This window comes from Tamandua tetradactyla, chromosome 2, assembly GCF_023851605.1.
Source record: "Tamandua tetradactyla isolate mTamTet1 chromosome 2, mTamTet1.pri, whole genome shotgun sequence".
Lineage (NCBI taxonomy): Eukaryota > Metazoa > Chordata > Mammalia > Pilosa > Myrmecophagidae > Tamandua > Tamandua tetradactyla.
In genome coordinates this window covers 166,476,016-166,496,937 of record NC_135328.1, presented here as the reverse complement: position 1 = coordinate 166,496,937, position 20,922 = coordinate 166,476,016, and the positions used below count along the sequence as shown (strand labels likewise).

At 40.1% G+C, this 20,922-nt stretch overlaps 1 protein-coding gene across 6 annotated transcripts in view; it reads left to right on the top strand.

Moving 5' to 3' along the window:
* CIMAP2 (ciliary microtubule associated protein 2) overlaps positions 1–20,922 on the top strand; it is a 40,969-nt gene that overhangs the window by 12,238 nt on the left and 7,809 nt on the right. For 4 of the 6 annotated variants that reach the window (XR_013170944.1, XR_013170945.1, XR_013170943.1 and 1 more), the window contains exons 10-11: positions 3,847–3,982; positions 5,299–5,380. The exons of 1 other annotated variant lie outside the window; for it this stretch is intronic. Coding sequence is in view for 1 of the 5 variants with exons in the window: in XM_077149531.1 (XP_077005646.1) it covers positions 3,847–3,982; positions 5,299–5,380 (218 nt within the window). In the remaining 4 variants the exon portion in view is untranslated. The remainder of the gene's footprint in view (positions 1–3,846; positions 3,983–5,298; positions 5,381–20,922) is intronic. One more of the 6 variants, XR_013170946.1, reaches the window with a different exon arrangement.

Here is a 20,922-nt window from a genome sequence, read left to right as displayed (position 1 = left end):
AGATGGTCTATCTAAAATGCTGGTAAGAAAAAGGTGCCCAAGCAGTGCTCAGCCTCCCTTCCACACCCCCTGCAGTGTGGGCTCTCCCCTGGTGGCTTTACCAAACTGAATCTTCGGTTTTCACTGGACCCAGTGGGGTTGATAAAACTCATTTCAGGAGGTTGTTATGAAGCCCAAGGAAGAAAATGTACATGGAAGTCCGTGATTAACTGTAAAACAACTTGCAAATATTAGCTGCTGCTAATTTTATCGATTTAAGATACGCAATATAATCTCAATTTCAGAAATGTTGAAATGATATTGTAGAATGGATAAAATACAGTATTGTTTTGTTTTTAGACAAAAGTAAAAGAGGATGAGGAGTGAGAGAGATGAAAACCAGATTCTGGGGATTGCTCATGAAAAAAAAAAGCTTTGAAATGTAGTTTTTTGTTTAATATTTTATTTTTATCGAAAAAATCCTGTGTCTTCCACCTTTTTAATATATACTCCCACATTTTGGTGACTTCCTGAGAAAGATGATGGAAGTTAACATTTTTGATGATTGCATGCCTGAAGATGTTTTTCTTTTCTACCTCCACATCTGATCAATAATTCAGTTGAAAATAAAATCCTAGGTTGGGAATAATTTTCCCTCAGAGTTTTGAGGCTTTACTCCATTGCCTTCTAGCTTCAAGTGTCATTGTTGAGAAGTCTGATGCCTTTCTGGCTTTCTGTCCTTGGTACGTGACCTGCGTTTTTCTCTCTGGAAGCTCCTAGGACCTTCTCTTTGTCCTGTGTGTTCTAAAGTTTCTTGATAGGTTTAGTGTGGGTCTGTTTTCTCCCATGTGTTGGGGACTTGGTGAGCCTTTCCACCTGGAAGCATAACCTTCTATTCTGGAAAAACTTTTTTTTTGAGTTTTTTTTTTTTCCCTTTGATGATTTTTTTCCCTCTGTTTTCTCTCTTTTAGGAATTCATTTCAGATGACAGATGCTCTGGTTTAATGCCCTAATTTTCTCATCTTTTTCTTTTTCTTCTTATTTTCCTATCTCTATCTTTTTTGTTGTATTTTAAGGTAAATTTCCTTGGCCTTATCTTCTAACTCTATATTGGCTTTTAATCCATATGTTTTACTTGTCCATCTACAAGGTAGACAAAAGGAGCATCAGGCACAAGGCTCCCACAACCACACAGTCACACTGCGACATCCATATAATCATACAATTATCTTCAAGAGACATGACCACCAGCGCACAGCTCCACATTTTCAGGCAGTTCCCTCCGGCCTCTCCATTACAACTTGACTAAAAGGTGATATCTATTTAATGTGTAAGAATAACCTCCAGGATAACCTCTCGACTCTGGAATCTCTCAGCCACTGACACTTTATTTTGTCTCATTTCGCTCTTCCCCCTTTGGTCAAGAAGATTTTCTCAATCCCTTGATGCTGAGTCCCAGCTCATTCTAGGATTTCTGTCCCATGTTGCCAGGAAGGTCCACACCCCTGGGAGTCATGTCCCATGTAGAGAGGGGAAGGCCAGTGAGTTTGCTTGCTGTGTTGGCCGAGAGAGAGAGGCCACATCTGAGCAACAGAAGAGGTTCTCTTGGGGGTGACTCTTAGGCCTAATTTTAAGTAGGCTTAGTAGCAGAATTAAGTTTCATATGAACAACCCCCAAGATTGGAGGCTCTGCCTATTGCTTTGGTTGTCCCCATTGCCTGTGAGAATATCAAGAATTCTCCACTTGGGGAAGTTGAATTTTCCTCTTTCCCACCATTCCCCCTAGGGGACTCTGCAAATACTTCCCTATTCACTGTTCAGATTGCTCTGGATTTATCTGGGCATCACTCTGGACAAACCTACAAAATCTCATGCCCTACGCAAGGTTCCAAGTACTATGGTGTTCGATTAAGCTGTCCACATAAATTATGTTAGGAAATGCACTAGTCAAAATATAAATTTTGTAGCAAATAAACATTTTTGCTTGTCTCACACATACGTTAAAGTTTTAAAATATTAATTACCATCTATTTTCAACACCCTGCATTGTTGACATTCCTTTATTCTTCCTCATGCAAAAACATTTTTAAATTTGCACATTTAGTCACTATTGTTATACACTCTAGGCACTCCTAGATTATACCATCTCAGTCTTTATTGTCTATCTTTCCTTCTGATTTCATTTGTGCTCCCAGCCCTCCTCCCTCTATCATTCTCACATTCAGTGTTCTAACATTATTGTATTACAGTTAGGTAGTACTGTGCTATCCATTTCTGAATTTTTGCTATCAGTCCTGTTGCACAATCTGTATCCCTTCAGCTCCAATTACCCAAAATCTACCCTATTTCTATCTCCTGATGGTCTCTGTTACCAACTGAAATTCTCCAAGTTCGTTTGCTAATGTCAGTTCATATCAGTGAGACCATACGATATTTGTCCTTTTGTTTCTGGCTAATCTCACTCAACATAATGTCCGTAAGGTCCATCCATGTTGTTACATGCTTCATGACTTTATTCTGTCTTACAGCTGCATAATATTCTATCGTATGTATATACCACAGCTTGTGTAGCCACTTGACTGTTGATGGACATTTTGGCTGTTTCCATCTCTTGGCAATTGTAAATAATGCTGCTATAAACATTGGTGTGCAAATGTCCATTCGTGTTCTTGCCCTCATGTCCTCTGAGTAGATACCTAGCAATGGTATTGTCAGGTCATATGGCAAATCTATACTTAGCTTCCCGAGGAACCGCCACACTGTCTTTCACAGCGGTTGTACCATTTGACATTCCCACCAACAGTGGATAGTGTGCCTCTTTTTCCACATCCTCTCCAGCACTTGCCGTTTTCTGTTTTATTGATAATGGCCATTCTGGTGGGTGTGAGATGATATCTCATTGTGGTTTTGATTTGCATTTCCCTAATAGCCAGGGAAGTTGAGCATCTTTTCATGTGCCTTTTGGCCATTTGTATTTCTTGTATTTCTTCTGAGAAGTGTCTGTTCTTGTCTTTTGCCCATTTTGTAATTGAGTTGTCTGTCTTTTTGTTGTTGAGCTGAACAATCTGTTTATTTATTCTGAATCCTTGACCTTTATCTGATATATCATTTCCAAATATTGTCTCCCTTTGAGTAGGCTGTCTTTTTACTTTCTTAACGAAGATGTTTGATGCACAAAAGTGTTTAATTTTCAGGAGTTCCCATTTCTTTCTTTCTTTCTTCAATGCTCGTGCTTTGGGTGTAAGTATTTAGGATATATTGACTTTTTAAATCATATTTTTAAATTTAACCTTGCTCTTTTGTGTTATGGACTGCTTTTTAGAAAAAAATCCCCCCAATTCTTGTCATGTATTTGGCCTGTTCTTTTATCTAAGTATGTTACAGTTTTAAGTTTTCTTTCACTCCTCGTGTTGCCTCCTATTATTCCAAGTTCACTTTTTTCCTTTTGCTTGTTTTGCTCACAAGAGGAAAGCACTAAAATGCTATTTGCCTGGGTGGGACTTGTCAATTGGGAGCTTCACTGGGCATTCCATTGGGAGACTCTTGACTGCCAATAATTTCTAGGTACTTTCTCTGGAACCATCCAGATTCTCTAGAAAAGATTCCTCCATCTAGGGGTATAAGTGTAGGTGCTATTGTTTGGGGAAAGGAGGCTGGAGGGTCTCAACATTTAGTTTATGGACGACCGCCTAAGCCCTCCCTCTTCACTCTAGTGCTGTTTGTCCTCCTTCCACTTTGCCTGCCTGCTCCTGTCTGGGACATCTCCACCTACTAAAACTCCAGGCTTTTGCTGGGTGGGCAGGGAGCCAAAGGTGACAGTCAGACTTCCCCCGTGTTTTAGCTATGGGTCTTTCGTCTCCTTTTTAGAATACCTGGTGCCTCCTATTCCTGTGTCTTTCTGGAATTTCGTGGCGGGAGTTGGCGAGCTTCTCCTTGGCTTCCCCTACTGCAAGCTGTCTCAGTTCTGCTGATACCTTCCTCTACTTTTGTTTTCCCAAAACAGGTAGACATCCCATGTCCCTCGTGTCTCCTCTCTTTTTCTTGTGTCTATTTTAAAAAAGATATTATGTAGTAAAAGACATATAAACACAATTTGCCATTTTAATCATTTTAAGCGTCCCATTCAATGGCATTAGTTACATCCACAATGTTGTGCCACCATCAGTCGCCACTGTTTCCAAAACCTTTTCACCACTTCAAACAGAAACTCTGTACCCATTAAGCAGTAACTCTCATATCAGTGTTCTTCAGGGAAACAGATCTGACATTGCATTATGTAAATATTATGAGATTTATTATAAGAATTGGCTCACCTGACCATGGAGCTGGGCAAGTTCAAATTCCATAGGACAAGGTGCAAGCTGGCAACTCCACTGAAAGTCTTCTCTGAATTCCCCCAGGTGAAATTGGCTGGTGAAAGTAGAGATGGAAATTCTTCTTTTTGAGCTGAAATCATCGGTTCACCTTTTAAGGCCTTCAACTGATTGGATGAGACTTCCCTCATTGCTGAAGGAGGTCTCCTTACTTGATTATAGATGTAATCAACCATAGATGCAATCAACTTACTGGTGGTATAAATCCACAAAATACTCTCACAGTAACAATTAGGCCAGTGCTTACTTGACCAAACAACTAGACACCATAACCTAGCCAAGTTGATATATGAACTTAAACCATTACACTCCCTATTTCCCCTTTCTCCCAACCCTGGTAACCCCTGTCTGCTTTCTCTCTATATAAATTTGCATATTCTAGCTATTTCATCTAAGTGGAATCCTATAATATTTGTCCTTTTGTGTCTGACTTATTTCACTTAACATGTTTTCAAGGTTCAATCATGTTGTAACATACATCAGCACTTTGCTCCTTTTTATGTCTGAATAATATTCCACTCTATGTATATACCACATATTGTTTGTCCATTCATCTCTTTATGGACATTTGGGTTGTATCCACCTTTTGGCTATTGTGAATAATGCTGCCACGAATATTGGCACACGAGTATCTGTTTGAGTCCCTCCTTTTAACCTTTTGGATCTATTCCTAGAAGTAGAATTGCCAGTTTACACGGCAATTCTACATTTAACTTTTTGAGTAAATGCCAGACTGTTTTCCACAGTGGCAGTACCATTTCACATTTCCACCAGCAATGAATGAGGGTTCCTATTTTTCCACATCCTCACCAACATGTGTTATCTTCTTTTAGTGTGTGGTAGAGGGAATAGAGATAAACGCATGTGTTCATCTGCCTAGTTGTATTGTAAGTCATATGGCGTATTTTTAGTATACGGAAACATTTATTTCCCCTTTCTCTCCGAGGTGGTTAGCCTTGTTTTACAGGTGTTAAACCAGACCCAGCGTGGGGAGAAAGGAAAGCAACTTGCCCAAGGTCACACAGCTGGTGAGTGATATGATAAGCGCTGGGCCTAGAATCCAGCCCTTCCCGCTTCCTTGACAGGGTCTTTTCCATACACCAGTGCCCATGTGAGTCTTTGGGGACGTTAGGAAGAGTGCCGTGCCCTGGTTCCTGCAGGAATCCCAGCCACTCTTTTAGCAAATCCCCAGTTTACATGCAGTATGCTCAGCAAAGGCACTCAGGAAGGAAAGGCTGTCCCATTTCTACTAGACCCTCAACGTTCTCCCACTAAAATATCTACTTCCTGCTTGGTTCCAAAATTCTCATTTCACTGCCAGTATCATATCCAACACTCAGGCCTTTGGGGGATACAGGATTTTTCCTTGTAATCTGGCTCAGCATCCCACCTCTACCACGTAGTGGTATGACCTGGGGCAAGATCCTTGGAAACAGACCTTCCTGTCTGAAAACATGAGGATATATAAAATAACCAACTAGCAGAGTCTGTTGTGAGAACCAAGAGAGATTATGCATATGAGCATGTTCTGCCCTGTGGATGATGTTTTATAGCTACCCTTTCTTAGCAGCTGCCTATGTCTTAGCAGAGCTCTGTGTTTTGCTTTGCAGAATATTAAAATGCAGACCATCCAGGAAAGGAAACTACAATGGCTTAAATTTATTCATGATTGTCAAAGACCCAAAAGCCCTATAAGATGGAGATTCTGGAATAGAGATGAAGGAAGAAGTAGAAGGGAATTTGAGCCTTGAAGAGGAGGATGGGGGTTTTGAAAGAGGAGAAATCACTGAATATATGTAGAATGCTAGAGACGTCTCCTTAAAGTCAGGAACAAGACAAGATGCTCACACCACTGACACTGCTCAGCATTGTCTTGGAGGTCCTAGTCGGTGCAGTAAGACGAGAAAATAAATAAGAAATATAAATAGTAAGGAAGAGCAAAATTGCCACAATTTATAATGATATTTGTGTTAAAAATCCAAGAGAATTAATAAAAAAATTTTTAAGCTAATAAGGGAGTGAAAGGAAGAAAGCATCATTTTGATGATGCCTTGATGTGGACATTTTCACAGGCTCAAAACTATAAACTCGTAAGCTAATAAATTCCCATTGTTAAAAGCCAACTCATTTTATTGCGTCCAGCAGCCTAGCAAATGAAAACAGACATAAACTTAGATAACAAAATAGAAGGACTAGGCACCAAATTGTTGGCCATGGTTATACCTCTGGAGGAAGGGATAATCAGGGTCTTTCACATTCTACCTTGTTTGTTTTATTTCTGAAATGTTTGAATTTTTAGAAATGCACGTTATTTTTGTTATCAGAAAAATAAAAACCATTAGAGAAGGATAAGACTTCTTGAGACAGACTTCATAAATATGGGTTCTTCTTTTAGACTTATCTCCAGCCAAGGGTCACCCTTTGTCCTCCAGGCCTCAGTTTTCCCACCTGTAAAAGGAGAATAATTTATACCCTGTAGGGACACTTTAAGACTTAATTAAGGCTTATTAATGCTTCTGCATGAAAGACAGTCAGCAGGTCCCTGTGGGTGTCGGATTGCGCCACCTGCTCTCTGGGTCAGGAGGACTGTGTGGTGGGATAGAAGGATTCCCTTATGCAGCCCTTTCATTGATTGACTCGTTTGGAAACCTGCTCTGTGCTTGGTTCTGTGCTGGACACTTCTGAACTGCTGAGTCTTTCCAGCTGACCAAAAATGATGTCTCATTCACTTCCTGGATTTTTATTTTTTCTTTCATATTTTAAATTTAAGAATTATTTTTTGTCTTCTGATTGATCCTTTTAATAACACCTTATTTCATGCTGCAATGCTTTCTCATCTCTTCGAGGATGTTATTGATTAAAACAAGTATGCCTGGCATGGTCTCCTGTTTTCCAAACCCTGCATGTATTTTGGCCCCCATCTTCCCTATCAGAGATTTTTCTCACAGGTCTGTTGATCCTTGATTCTGCACTGATGTTCATAAGAGGGGCCCTAAAAAGTCCTACGAAGGCCCTGGGGCACTTTTAGATGGTGAACTTCACCATAAGATGATCAAGCTGGGGGATTTGGGGGACCTCCCAAAGTCAGTACGGCTAAGTCTTTTCTCTTGGCCTTGGCCAGAAAAAGCACTTCTGGGGAATCCAGGCCTGGCTGCCAGAGCTCTAAAATCTAAGTGGTGGGCAAATGGCTAGAGGTCTCAATATTTAGTGATTAAACTTTCATTTAATTCCCTATTTTCAATATCGTACACATGATTTCCACTGTGCCTGATGCCATCCTGTACACAGACCCTGTCCTACTGTTTCCAGAAAATAAACCTCCAGCCTTCTGCTGGGCTGAATGAGGTATACTTATCTGGCTTCAGAGGTTGAAAAGGGAAACAGATATTAAACAAATTCTTAATCACTGTTTAGTTCCACCTTCAATTGTTCTTCCAGAGGTACCTAGTGCTGCCAATTTCTCAGTCTTTCGAGGGGAAGTGTCCTTGGCTTTCCCCTCTCCTTGGCTTATGGCTTCATTTTCTAGGGTCTGCTAAGTCAGTTATCATTCTTCAATCTACTTTTCAGCTTCTAAAATATTTTTTCCTATTGTTCTGTTTATCCCTTTTCTTTTTGTCCTTGTCTGTATATATATATATATATATATTTTTTTTTTTTTTTTTCTAATTTTTCTTTCTATCCTGCTGTTTCGGTGGATTTTTAGGAGGGAGAGAGGTTAATGTATGCATTCAGTCCACTGGAAATGTCGTGAGATGTCTGCGTTTTAAAGGTAAAAACAAATCTTCCAAGTAAACATTTCAGAAGGCAAGTAACTTGCAACCTAAAGAAAAGACAATGAGATATATGTTTTGGGCTTCTCTTCTGAAACATGAATGACAGAAAACACTTCATAGAATTCTCAAGAAAAAGAATTGAGAATGTAGAATTCTCTGTGTAACCAAGCTATCATTCATATGCAACACAGAGGAGAAACAAAAGGATTCAGAGCATATATAAACAACTAAAAGAGAAAGTGGTAATATAAATATGGAGCAAAGTAGAGTTCAAGGCAAAAATATTAAATGTGACAAAGATGAGTATTTAATCATTATAAACAATAAAATTCATGAAGAAATTATAATAACCATGAACTTTTGCACATCCAAAATAACAGTGACAAGCTCCCACTATAAAAATGGGAATTCTCAATATACCTGTCTGAGAGTTTAACAGGTAAGGATATAAAATGATGATTTGGAGGGTTTGAATAGGTGTATTTCGATCTTATATGACTTTGCATTTTTTTTCCAGATACTCATGAAACATATACAAAAATTAATTCTCTGAGAAAATCTCATTAAAAGACAATTTTTAAAAACCCTAAGTAGAGATATTTAGGTCACTTTTTATAAACATAATACAATAAGTAAAATAAGGCGCTAACTTCCAAACCAAGTACTTGGAAATTGGAAAACAATCTTCTATATAAGTCTTGAGCCTAAGATAAAATCAAATTTAAATGACAGACTATTTAGAACTTGATTACAATGAAAATTATATAACCCAACTTATGTAATATAGTCAAAGCACCTACTAGAGGAAAATCCACAGCTTTAACTACTGTATTATTTCACAAGAAAGATTGAAAACAAAAGAAGCAATCATTCAACTATAGAAGTTTTTAAAAAGGCCAAAGAAATAAAAATAAAGCCAGAGGGAAGGATTGAAAAAATGAAGATTGGATGGACCGAAAAGCTCTCGTTGGCTCCTCCCAACTTCTTAATGCTGACATCCTGGTGCTAATGCCGGGGCATGCCTGCCTTCCACTCCAGCGGTGGTAGTCATAGTCCAATGTGCTTGTGAATGTAAAGGTGCTTTGCAGACTGCAGAAGAGCTATTGAAATGCAAAGGGTGATTGATAGTTTTCTTCCCCCTCATACATATACATGTATATGTAAATGAGGTTTGGAGAACTGGGTTTGGGGGTGATGGCACTTGCCCACAGTCTTGCAGCTAAACAGAGGCAGGGCAGTCACTCTGGGCTTGTGCTTCAACCTCTCCTCCTTTGCCAGGTTGGGGGGTGGCCTGTGTTAGCAAAACCCAACAAAGCACAGTGTGCAGTCTTTTGGGGAGGGTGTGTGTGAGAGAGTTGCAAAGTCTCCTTCTCGAATATGTAATTGCAGTTCATCTTTCTCACCCCTCATTCTCAAGCCTCACCTGCTTCTTCCTGCCAAACCACAGTACTCCAGGCTTCTAGCCAGAAGGACTGGGATTTAACTCCTTCTGCATGGGGGAAGTAGCCCTTTGTTTTTCATTGTCTAGTGTGGTGCCTGCAGTAGGTGCTTTGTGAATGCGGTTGACCAATGGAGCAGGTTTTACATCTTGGCCAGCTTTCTGGCTTTTACTTCCATCTGGCCCACCCTCTGACCATGTGGACATGAGCATGTTATGCTCCAGCCGTGCGAACTTTGCACCACTTCCTTGTTCTCCAAGCCCGCTGGTCCTTTGGCTACACCGTCACCTGTCCTTAGGACGACATTCCCCTCGCTTCTGTTTGGAAACTCCTACCCATCTTCCGCAGCTCTGCTTAAATATGAAGACTTCCCTGAATTTCTAGGCAGTGTCTGTATTCTCCGTCTCCTGTGCTCCTCTGCTTGGATCACTTTCCCCATTGTATTGTAATACTTTCTTCATAAGTCTTTGACCCCTAGCAAGCGAGATTTCTCTATTTTCTGGCACACGGTCCGTGCTCAAGTTTTGAGGAATGCATGTGTGAATGCTGTTTACTATCAGCAACTTTGGGAAATCACTTTCTCTCTCTGGATTTCAGTTAACCTAATTGAAAACCTTTGAGAATAATAACCCCCCTTTAAAGTTACTCTTTACTTTTTACATTGTAAACACACTCTGAAGATATAAGAATTTATTACTGTTATTATAGAGCTGTCCGGCTGTCAAGCACAGGAGGAGCGCAATGAACATTTGTTAAATGATGAGTTAGTGCGTTAATTAATGACATGGCCCAGGGCCTGGATAAGTCCATGTGAGAAACTTCCAGTGTGACTTGGCAGAGATTTGTTTTTTTCCTTTTAAGTGCCCGCCCTCCGACATTTTATTATGAAAATTTTCAAGCATACAGAAATGTTGAAAGGATGTTACAGTGTACACCTATATACTCATCCCTTAGATTATATCACTAATGTTTTACTCTTCTTGCTTGTGATCCATCTTTTTACCTCTCCATCCCTCGATTCATCTATTAATCCTCTCATATTTTTGGTAAATTTCAAAGTAAGTGGCAAACATCAGTACACGTCCCCTAAATATTTCAGCATGCATATTACCTCTCTAGCTTTTTTTAAACTAAAAACCATGTTTCTTATCTAGAAATATGAACTTAAAATCATAAATGTCCAAGCTCTGTAATAATAGTAATGAATTCTTATATCTTCGGAGCGCGTTTACAATGTAAAAAGTAAGCAGTAACTTTAAAGGGGGGGATTATTATTCTCAAAGATTTTCAGTTAGGTTAACTGAAATCCAGAGAGAGAAAGTGATTTCCCAAAGTTGCTGGTAGTAAACAGCATTCATGCACACGTTCCTCAAAACTTGAGTACGTACCATGTGCCGGGCGCTGTGTGGCTAGTGGGGCATTGCAGATGAGAACCGCATGGCCCTGCTGCCCCAGAGTGGCTCCCAGCTTCCCGGGAAGCACTCACCCCCTACTCCCCCTGGTCACCAGGCGGCCTGAGAAGAGGTGTGAGGGCAGGTGGGACTTCTCTGTCTGCATGCAGCATGTTTTCTCCACTCTTTCCCCAACACCTTTCTAGAACAGGAGGGGTGGCTCTTTGAACCTAGGAAGGTAAAGGCAGAGGGTTTACCACAACCCCTATTTCTGTCCTCTCCCTATATGCTAGCCAATCACTTTCCTCTTTCCTCCTGGACCTTTTGGTGAGATTTGGAAGTTTGGGCAGGAAAGAGGGATTCTTTGGAAGTTCAGCAAGGAGACAACAGCCCCATACTTCCTGTGCAATACAGAAGCCAGGTGATTGCCACAGACACAGCATTGTGTCAGGGCAGGCCAGGGCCTTAGCTCCAACTTTAGGTAGAGTGAAGGCTATACAATTTATTTGTTCTCCTTCCTCCCTCCCTTCCCTCCTTCTGTCCATCCATCCATCCCTCCTTTTCACCCTCCTTTCTTTTTGGGTGGGGATGGGTGTGGAAAGATACTTGAGCATACTTCTGGAATGATGAGCAAGGAAGAAGCAGGAGATGCAGTTGTGAGGTGTTGGGACAAGTTCCTTGCATGGGCTGGAGGACTGGTCCCCCAAAGCACAGGAAGACATGTTGGCATTGGAGAGGAAACAACAAAATGCTTGATGATTCAGTTAAATTTAGCGAACATTTGCTAGGGGCCAGGACTCCTGCCCTCAGAAGATCATGGCAAAAGGGGCAGGGGAATTGCTTTAGAGTCAGGTACGTGACACAGGGCTAAGCAAGCTGCTGTGAGGGACTGGGGTACAGAGGGAGAGGTACGCAAGGCCACCTGGGGAGGTGGAGCAGAGAGATGGCGGCTATCCCAGGCTGCCGGCTATCCCAGGCTGCCGGCCTAGATGTGCTGGGAGGTGGGCGGAACAGGCCAAGCCTGTTTGAGAGTGAGAAGTTGGAGGGTGGGGCATGGGAAAGAATGTGGCAAGAAGTGAGGCAAGGCACATCAGGCAGGGCAGGCTTGGCAGTGCCTCAGCGTAAGGGTTTGGCCTTTTTGCCACCAACTACCTGCAAATAAAATGGCGAGTGAACGCTCCTGCAATTGACACAGTAGGAGATCTTTTGAAATCTTTTGAAAAGGGCCGCTTGGAGGATGTACTGTTAGGTTAGGACTTGGCTTTGCCTCACCATGTCTGAATCACCAGTTGCTAAGGCAGGGAACCCTTCAGGGTTCGTGCAACATTTGAGACATGAGAGTCCATCCTACAAACCGCACACAGCATGGTGTGTCCAATTTTAAATGGAATTGGAGCCCTGGAATGGGGCCAGGAGACTGCAGTTCTATTGCTTATAAGCTGTGTGGCCTTTGACAAGTCACTGCCCTTCCTGAGGCACAGTTTCTTCCCCAAATGACCTCAGTAGTTATATCCCGTTTCCCAGTGGGTAGCCTGGACTTAGCACTGTAGAGTATGGCTCGCTGACAGCCTTGTTCAGATCAGCAGGACTTCCTAACCTGGCTGAAACAGTTTGAAGGCTCTTATAAATTTGTGAGTTTTGGGATAAGGTGTAGGTCTGTACTCTGCCATCTCCTAGCTCAGTGATCCTTGGTTAGCTACTAAGCAAGTCTCTTATTTTCTCAGCTGTAGAATGGGGATGATGAAGCTGTGGTCTTTTAGAAGATAGGTTTGCCACCTCGCTCCTTCCCCAGAGCCCAGCATGTCTCAGCAGGACACTGTTGGTATTTTGTAAGAGCCACTTCTTCATGGTGCTGGACTCTCTGACCATGGTAGGATGTTTAGCATCGCCAGTGTCAACCCCCTGGGTGCCAGTCACGGGCCCCAGTCCTTGTGGCAGTTGCACACTCTCCTGCACCTTTCTAATTACCGCTAGTGGACAAGTACAACCCTTGGTCTAGCAGACTTAGTTCAAGATACATTTATTGAGTGCCAACTATGTGCCAGAACATAATGGCCTTGGAAAGGGAAGAGGTATAAAGGTTGGATAAACAATGGCCTGGGAGGCAGAAAAATAGACTTTCTGTTCCAGGTCTGTACAAATCTTTTTCTCAATCCGAGTTGACCTCTACTGAATACCTGTGTGGGAGAACATGGCTATGTTTCCAAAGTGCTCATGCTTGAGGATAGAGAGCATTGAGGGGGATAGAGAAAGTGCCATGGGAATTCAAAGAAGGGAAAGAGTACATTTAACCTGGATATTCAAGGAAGGCTAATTGGAATAAGTAGCATTTGAACTGGCTCTCAAAAGTAAAAGTTGGGCTTGAAAAGGCAATAATGACCATTCATCAAGGGTTGACTGTGCATTAGACACATATGCTCAGCTCTGTATGAACATCATCACTGGTGGGCCCCACCAGCCCCTATTAGGTATGTATTATTACCTTTATCGTAATAGATGAGGAAACTGAGCAACCTTCCTAGGGTCACACAGTGAGTTACTGATTTTATCAATTAGCTCCTGCTGCATAACAAATCACCCCAAAACTCAGTGACTTTAAATCGTAGCCATTTGTCATTGTTCATGAGTCTGAGGGTAGCTGGTCTAGGATGGTCTTGGATAGGACAACCAGGCCGTGTTTTACATGGATTCTCACCCTCTAGCAATTCTGCCCAGGCTTGTTCTCATGAAAGAAGCAGAAGTTTGAGAGACGTGAGTTCTAGGTTTGCAAAGGGCATATCATCACTTCCTCCACATTGCATTGGCCAAAGCAAGTCACAGGGCCACTCAGACTCAAGGAGAAGAGAAGTAGGTTCTACATTCTGAAGTGAGAAGCTACAGGTCACACTGCAAAAGGCATGGATACGAGGAGGAATGGAGGTGGGCTCTTTTTTTCCTGTCTGTTTACTACATTAGCAGGGAAGGATTGGGTCTCTGGTCTAGCTGGCTCCAAAGCTGCTTTCTTTCTATGAAGATTTACTTCTTCCATGAAAGAGGAAAAAATTTAGGCCAAAGGGGAGAGCATGAGCAAAGGGAAAGAAGTAAAAAATATATAGGAATATGAATGGGATATAATAAATGGTTCATTTTGGATGATATGGAGTGTGTAAAGGGGAGTGGTAGAGAATAAGGCCAAAAGGTTTGGCTGGGTCAGTCCTTGGAGGTCTTGAATGCCGAGCTAAACTGCTTGAACAGTATCCTGCCTGTGAGAAGTCATAGAAGGATTTTTTTTTAGAAGTCATATTTATAATACTATAACTTATATACAGGAAAATTCACCCTTTTTTAGAACTTATAAGGTTCTCTGAATCATGACAAATGTATATAGTGGTGATTACACCACCATATGCATGATATAATATTGTCATCACTCCAAAAAGTTTCCTTTTGCCATTTACAGTCAGTCTTTTTTCTCTAATGCAGTCCCTGCCAACTGATACGATTACTGACCCTGTAGGTTTGTCTTTTCTGGGAAGTCTTACAAATGAAATCATGCCATATGTGAAATTTTGTATCTGGCTTCTTTCATTTTTTTTTTGCTTAATGTTCTTAAAATCCACCCATATTGCTGCAAGTATCATCACTTTGTTCCTTTTGAATGCTGAGTTGTATTCCATTGCCTGGGTGTGCCACGATTTGTTATTCTGTTCCCTAGTTGAGGGACATTTGGGCTTTTCTAGTTTTGATGATTTTGAATAAAGCTGCAATAAAAAGTCATGTACAGATCTCTGCACAGACATGCATTTTCATTTCTCATGGGTAAATATCCAGGAGTGAAATTTATAGGCCATGTGGTAAGTATGTGTTTAACTTGATAGGAAACTGCCAAACTGCTTTCTGAAATGGCTGTATTCTTTTGCATCCCCACCATCAATGTATAAAGGTTCTAATTGCTCTGCATCTTTGTTAGCACTTGGTATTATCACCTTTTTTAGTTTTTAAAATTTAGCATTGCTAATAGGCATATTTTATTGGGGTTTAATTTGCATTTCTCCGGTGACAAATGATGTTGAGCATCTTTTCATGTGTTTCAGCCCTATCTCTTCTAAGTAGCTTAGAATCTTTTGCACATTTTAAAAAATGAGTTGCTTGAAGCTAAGGATATTGAACAAGAAAAGGCACTGGGGCGAGATGGTGGTATAGTGAGGTATGGAATTTAGTTTGTGCTCCAAGGCAGCTAGTAAATAGCCAGGAACTGTATGGAACAACTGTTGGAGGGACTTCAGTGACCAGACACACATCATGTACCAGTCCCCCTAAGATCAGAAACGAGACAAGGATGTCCTCTGTCACCACTGTTATTCAACATTGTGCTAGAAGTTCTAGCTACAGCAGCCAGGCAGGAAAAAGATATAAAGGCATCCAAATTGGAAAGTAGAAAATAAAACTTTCATTATTTGCAGATGACATGATACTATGCTTGGAAAATCCTGAGAAATCTACAACAAAGTTACTTGAGCTTATAAACAAATTCAGCAAGGTGGGGGGATATAAAATTAATGTGCAAAAATCAGTAATGTTTCTATACACAAGCAGTGACCTAACTGAGGAGTCAGCTAAAGAAACAGCTCCATTCAAAAGAACAACTATTTTCCTCCCAAAGGGGAAAAAGAACTATAATTAATAAAGTATGAGTGGCAGAGAAAGTTCAAATAGAATCGAGAGTCTACTCTGGAGGTTGCTCTTATGCAAGCTTCACTTAGACCTTGCTACCTATCATAATCTGCCAATCCCCAACCAGGACCATTCCAGCCAATCTTAAAGGACACCTAGGGCAATATATAAGATTCTACAGGGGTTTCAGGCACTAGAGTAACTTTCCAGAAACCAGCAACCTCCAGATGGGTCCCTGGTCCAGATAAGTCCTGAAACCTAGCCCAGCCTCTCCAGGACATCAGATAGTTCCATCTCCCTACCCCATATTAGTGACAGACCCTTCCAGTATAAAAAATTTAGAATTGCCATAGCCTAAACACCCGTAAAGAGAGGGATGGAAAGATTAAAGATGATGGTGGAGTTACACAAAGAAGATAGGATTTAACAAATGAATATGAATGCAGAATCATTAAATTGATCTCTCTTCCATTCTCTAGTATTTTAGAGCAGCTAGAAGTAAAATCCTAAAATTGTGACATTGTAACCTATGTCAAACTCTGAAACATGTTCTGCAACTAATTGTGGTGCTGTGCTTTGAAATTTATAGCTTTTTTGTATATGTTATTTTTTACAAAAAAAAAAAGAAGAAAAAAGTCGATTATGATGATAAAAAATATTTAAGCCCTCTAGCCTCGTATATTCTGGAGCGGTTAGAAGGAAAAATATGAGAGGATTGTATGGTAGCTGATGACAAACTCTGGGATCTGCCCTGTAACTTCTTGTTGAAGAGTGCTTTGAAAACTATTGCTTTTTTATTTCTTGCTTTGTATACATATTGTATACGAATTTTTTATTTTTAACAATAAAAAATGTTAAAAATAAAAAAAATAGCAACTAAAAGAATCAGGTACCTAGGAATGAACTTAACTGGGGTGTGAAGGACTTGTACACAGATGCATAACATTGCTAGAAGAAATCAAAGAAGATCTAAATAGGTGGAAAGACATTCCCTGATCATGGATAGGAAGGTTAAATTTAGTTAAGATTTTAGTTCTACCCAAATTGGTCTACAGATTCCATGTAGTACCAATTAAAATTCCAACAACCTACTTTGAAGACTTGGGAAAGCCAGTTACCAAATACATCTGAAAGGGAAAGAGACCCCAAATAGCTAAAAGCACTCTAAAAAAAAGAAGAATGAAGTGGAAGGATTAACACTTCCTGACTTTAAAACTTATTATAAAGCCACAGTGGTCAAAACAGTATGGTACTGGCACAAAGAGAGAAGTATTAACCAATGGAATTGAATTGAGAGTGCAGAAATAGACCACCAAATCTATGGTCAAATATTTTTGACAAGGCCAAATTCACTGAACTGGACAAAATAGTCTTTCCAATAATGGGCATGGGAGAACTGGCTATCAATAGCCAAAAGAATGAAAGAGGACCCTTACCTTACACCCTATACAAAAATTAACTAAAAATGGATCAAAGATCTAGATATAAGAACTAATACCATAAAGCTTCTAGAAGAAAATGTAGGGAAATATTTTCAAGACCTAGTAATAGGAGGTAGCTTCCTAAACTCTACACCCAAAGCACAAGCAACAACAGAAAAAATAGGTAAATGGGAACTCCTTAAAATCAAATGCTTTTGCACTTCAAAAGACCTTGTCAAAAAGGTGAAGATGGGTGGGCCACGGTGGCTCAGCAGGTAAGAGTGCTTGCCTGCCATGCCCGAGGACCCGGGTTCGATTACCGGTGCCTGCCCATGTAAAAAAAAAAAGAAAAGGTGAAGATGTAGCCAATTCAATGGGAGAAAATATTTGGAAACCTCACATCGGACAAAGGATCCTATATACATAAGGAAATCAGACATTCAACAACAGAAGAACAAGCAACCCAATTATAAAATACACTAAAGGTGTGAATAGGCATTTTTCTGAAGAGCGAATACAGATGACTCAAAAGCACATGAAGAGATGCTCATTTTCATTAGCTATAATGGAAATGCAGATCAAGACTATGATGAGATATCACCTCACACCTGTAAGAATGGCTGCTATTAAACAAACAGGAAGCTACAAATGTTGGAGAGGATGTGGAGAAATTGGAACACGTATGCACTGCTGGTGGGAATATGTGTTCTGGTGGTACAGCTGCAATGGAAGACTGTTTGGTGGTTCCTTAGGAAACTAAATATCGAGTTGCCCTATGACCCTGCAACAGCACTACTTGGTATATACCCAGAAGAGTTGAAAGCAACGACACAGACATTTGCACACTGATGTTCAGAGCAGCATTATTCACAATCGCCAAAAGATAGAAACAATCCAAATGCCCATCAACAGACGAGTGGTTTAACGAAGTGTGGTATATACATATGATGGAATATTATGCAGCAGTAAGAAGAAATGATGTCCCGAACCACATGACAAGATGGATGAGCCTTGAGGACACAATGCTGAGTGAAAAAGCCAGACACAAAAGGACAGATACTGTGACTGCACTTTGATGTCCACGGTGGCTCAAGGATGCACTGACTGAGAAGTAAATTGGTGAACGATGGTGTATACTTATGATTAATATTGTGCAGCTACAAAAAGGAATGAAATTGTGAGGCATGCAATGATGTGAATGAACCTGTAGAACATTTGGTGAGGCAAAATAAGCCAAAAATGAAAGAACAACAGTGGTATGGTCTCCTTTAGAAAATGCCTATAAGAAATGGGCCTAGAATGTAAGCTCTTATAGCAGACACATTTAGTCTGAAGTGGTAATTATTATTTCTGAATTTTGAGAGGCTTTTAAATATATATATCCTGGCATTTAAAGATAAGAGCAGAGCCAATCAGTTTGGGATTAAGGTAATTCAAACACAGGGGTAAGGAAGACATTGTCTGTATTTTAGAACTGCACGTACACCTTGATAGCAAAAGAAGAAAGGTTTATTTGTCCAGAACCTAAATTTTCCATAGCATGTAATCTAACTCAACCTGTCTGGATAGTTCATTTGAACACTCAAAACACAGGGAGCTCAGAATAAGAATGAGGGCTTTTAATTCTGTATAGCTTAATGTAATGCCTGGATACATCCTAGACTATATTAAGCAGATGATCAAGAAGTATTGGCAAAGTCCCTTGAGGGATGGGGAAGAAAAATATGAAACTTTCAAACTTTACCACCGGGGAAACCCTAATACTATGTCAAACATTAGGGACACCCAAATCAATAGGCCAAGCCCTTGATCTTGATGTTTACTCCTGTGAAGCTTATGTAGGTAGCGGAGACACTTAGCCTACCTACAGGTATGCCTAAGAGTCAGTTCTGGAGGACCTCTGTTGTTGCTCAGATGTGGCCTCACTCTCTCTAAGCCCCATTCTGCAAGTGAAATCATTGCCCTACCCTCTACGTGGGGCACGATATCCAGGGGTGAAAGTCTCCCTGGCGGCATGGGCGATGACTCCCAGGGATGAGTCTGGCCCTGGCACCGTGGGATCAACAGTGCCATCCTGACCAAAAGGGGGAAAAGAAGTGTAATAAATAAAGTATCAGTGGCTGAGAGAGTTCAAATAGAGTTGAGAGGCTATTCTGGAGGTCACTTTTATACAAGCTTCAGTTAGACATTGCTACTGATCATAACTGGTCAAACCCCAACCAAAACCATTCCACCAATCCTGAAGAACACATATGGCAATATATAAGATTCTACAAAGGTTCCATGCACTAGGGTAACTTACCAGAAACCTACAAGCTCCAGATGGGTCCCTGGACCAGGTAAATCCTGAAACCTAGAGGGTCCAGCCTCTCCAGAACATCAACTAGTTCCACCTCCCTACCCCATATTAACAATAGCCCCTTCCAACATGAAAAGTTAGAATGGCCATAGCCCAAATACCCCTGAAGAGTGGGATAGGAAGATTGAAGGTGATGGTGGAGTTATACAGAGAAGGTAGGGTTTAACAGACAAATATGATTGCTGAATCATTAAATTGGTATTTCTTTTAGTCTTTAGTATCTTAGAGCAGCTAGAAATAAAAACCTAAACTTGTGACATTGTAACCCATGCCAAACTCTGAAATCTGTTCTACAATTATTGTGCCGTGCTTTGAAATTTACAGCTTTTTTTGTATATATGTTATTTTTTTTACAAAAAAAGAAAAAAATCGATTGTGATGATAAAAAAATATTTATTCTTCCTAGCCTCCAATGTTCTGGAGCAGCTAGAAGGAAAAATCTGAGATGATGGTACGGTAGCCCATGACAATCTCTGGGATCTGTCCTGTAACTACTTGTTGAAGAGTACTTTGAAAACTATTGCTTTTTTCTTTCTTTGCTTTGTATATATGTTATATTTTACAATAAGAAAAAGTTGGTGGTGGAGTTATACAGAGAAGATAGGGTTTAACCAATGAATATGATTGCTGAATCATTATATTGATATTTCTTTTAGTCTCTAGTATCTTAGAGCAGTTAGAAGTAAAAGCCTAAAATTGTGGAACTGTAACCCATACCAAACTCTGAAATCTGAAATCTGTTCTACAACTAATTGTTGTGATATGCTTGGAAATTTATCACCTTTTTTGTATGTATGTTATTTTTCACAAAAAAAGAAAAAAAATATTTTTCTAGCCTCCTGTGTTTTGGAGCAGCTAGAAGGAAAAATCTGAAATAGTGGAATGGTAACCCATAACAAACTTGAAATCTGTTCTGTAACCTCTTGTTGAAGTGTACTTTGAAAATCATTGCTTTTTTTTCTTTGCGTATATGTTAATAATACGCAAAGAAAAATAAAATAAAAAAATAATAAAAAATGCTTTGTTTTTTTAAAGACGATTGTATAACTTTATAGCTTTTACAGAGTAACCATGTGATGGTGAAAACCTTATGGCTGATGCTTCCTTTATCCAGGCTTTGGACAAATGAGCAAAAAATAAATAGTAGAGGGGGAGGATAAGGGGTAAAAAAAATTGGGTAGATTGCAATACAGGTGGTCAATGAGAGGGAAGGGTAAGGGGTATGGGATGTATGATTTTGTTTTGTTTTTCTCTTCATTTCCTCTTCTGGAGTGATGCAAATGTTCTAAAAATGATCATGGTGATGAATACACAACCATGTGATGATATTGTGAGCCAATGATTGTATACTTTGAATGGACTGTATGGTGTGTGAAATTATCTCAATAAGAATATTAAAAATGAAACAATTAAAAAGTAAAATAAAAAGAATGAGTTGCTTGTTCTCTTATTACGTTTTGAGATTTCCTTATATGTTCTAGATAGAAGTGCTTTATCAGATATGTATTACAGTGTCTACTAAGCAGCAGGTAAT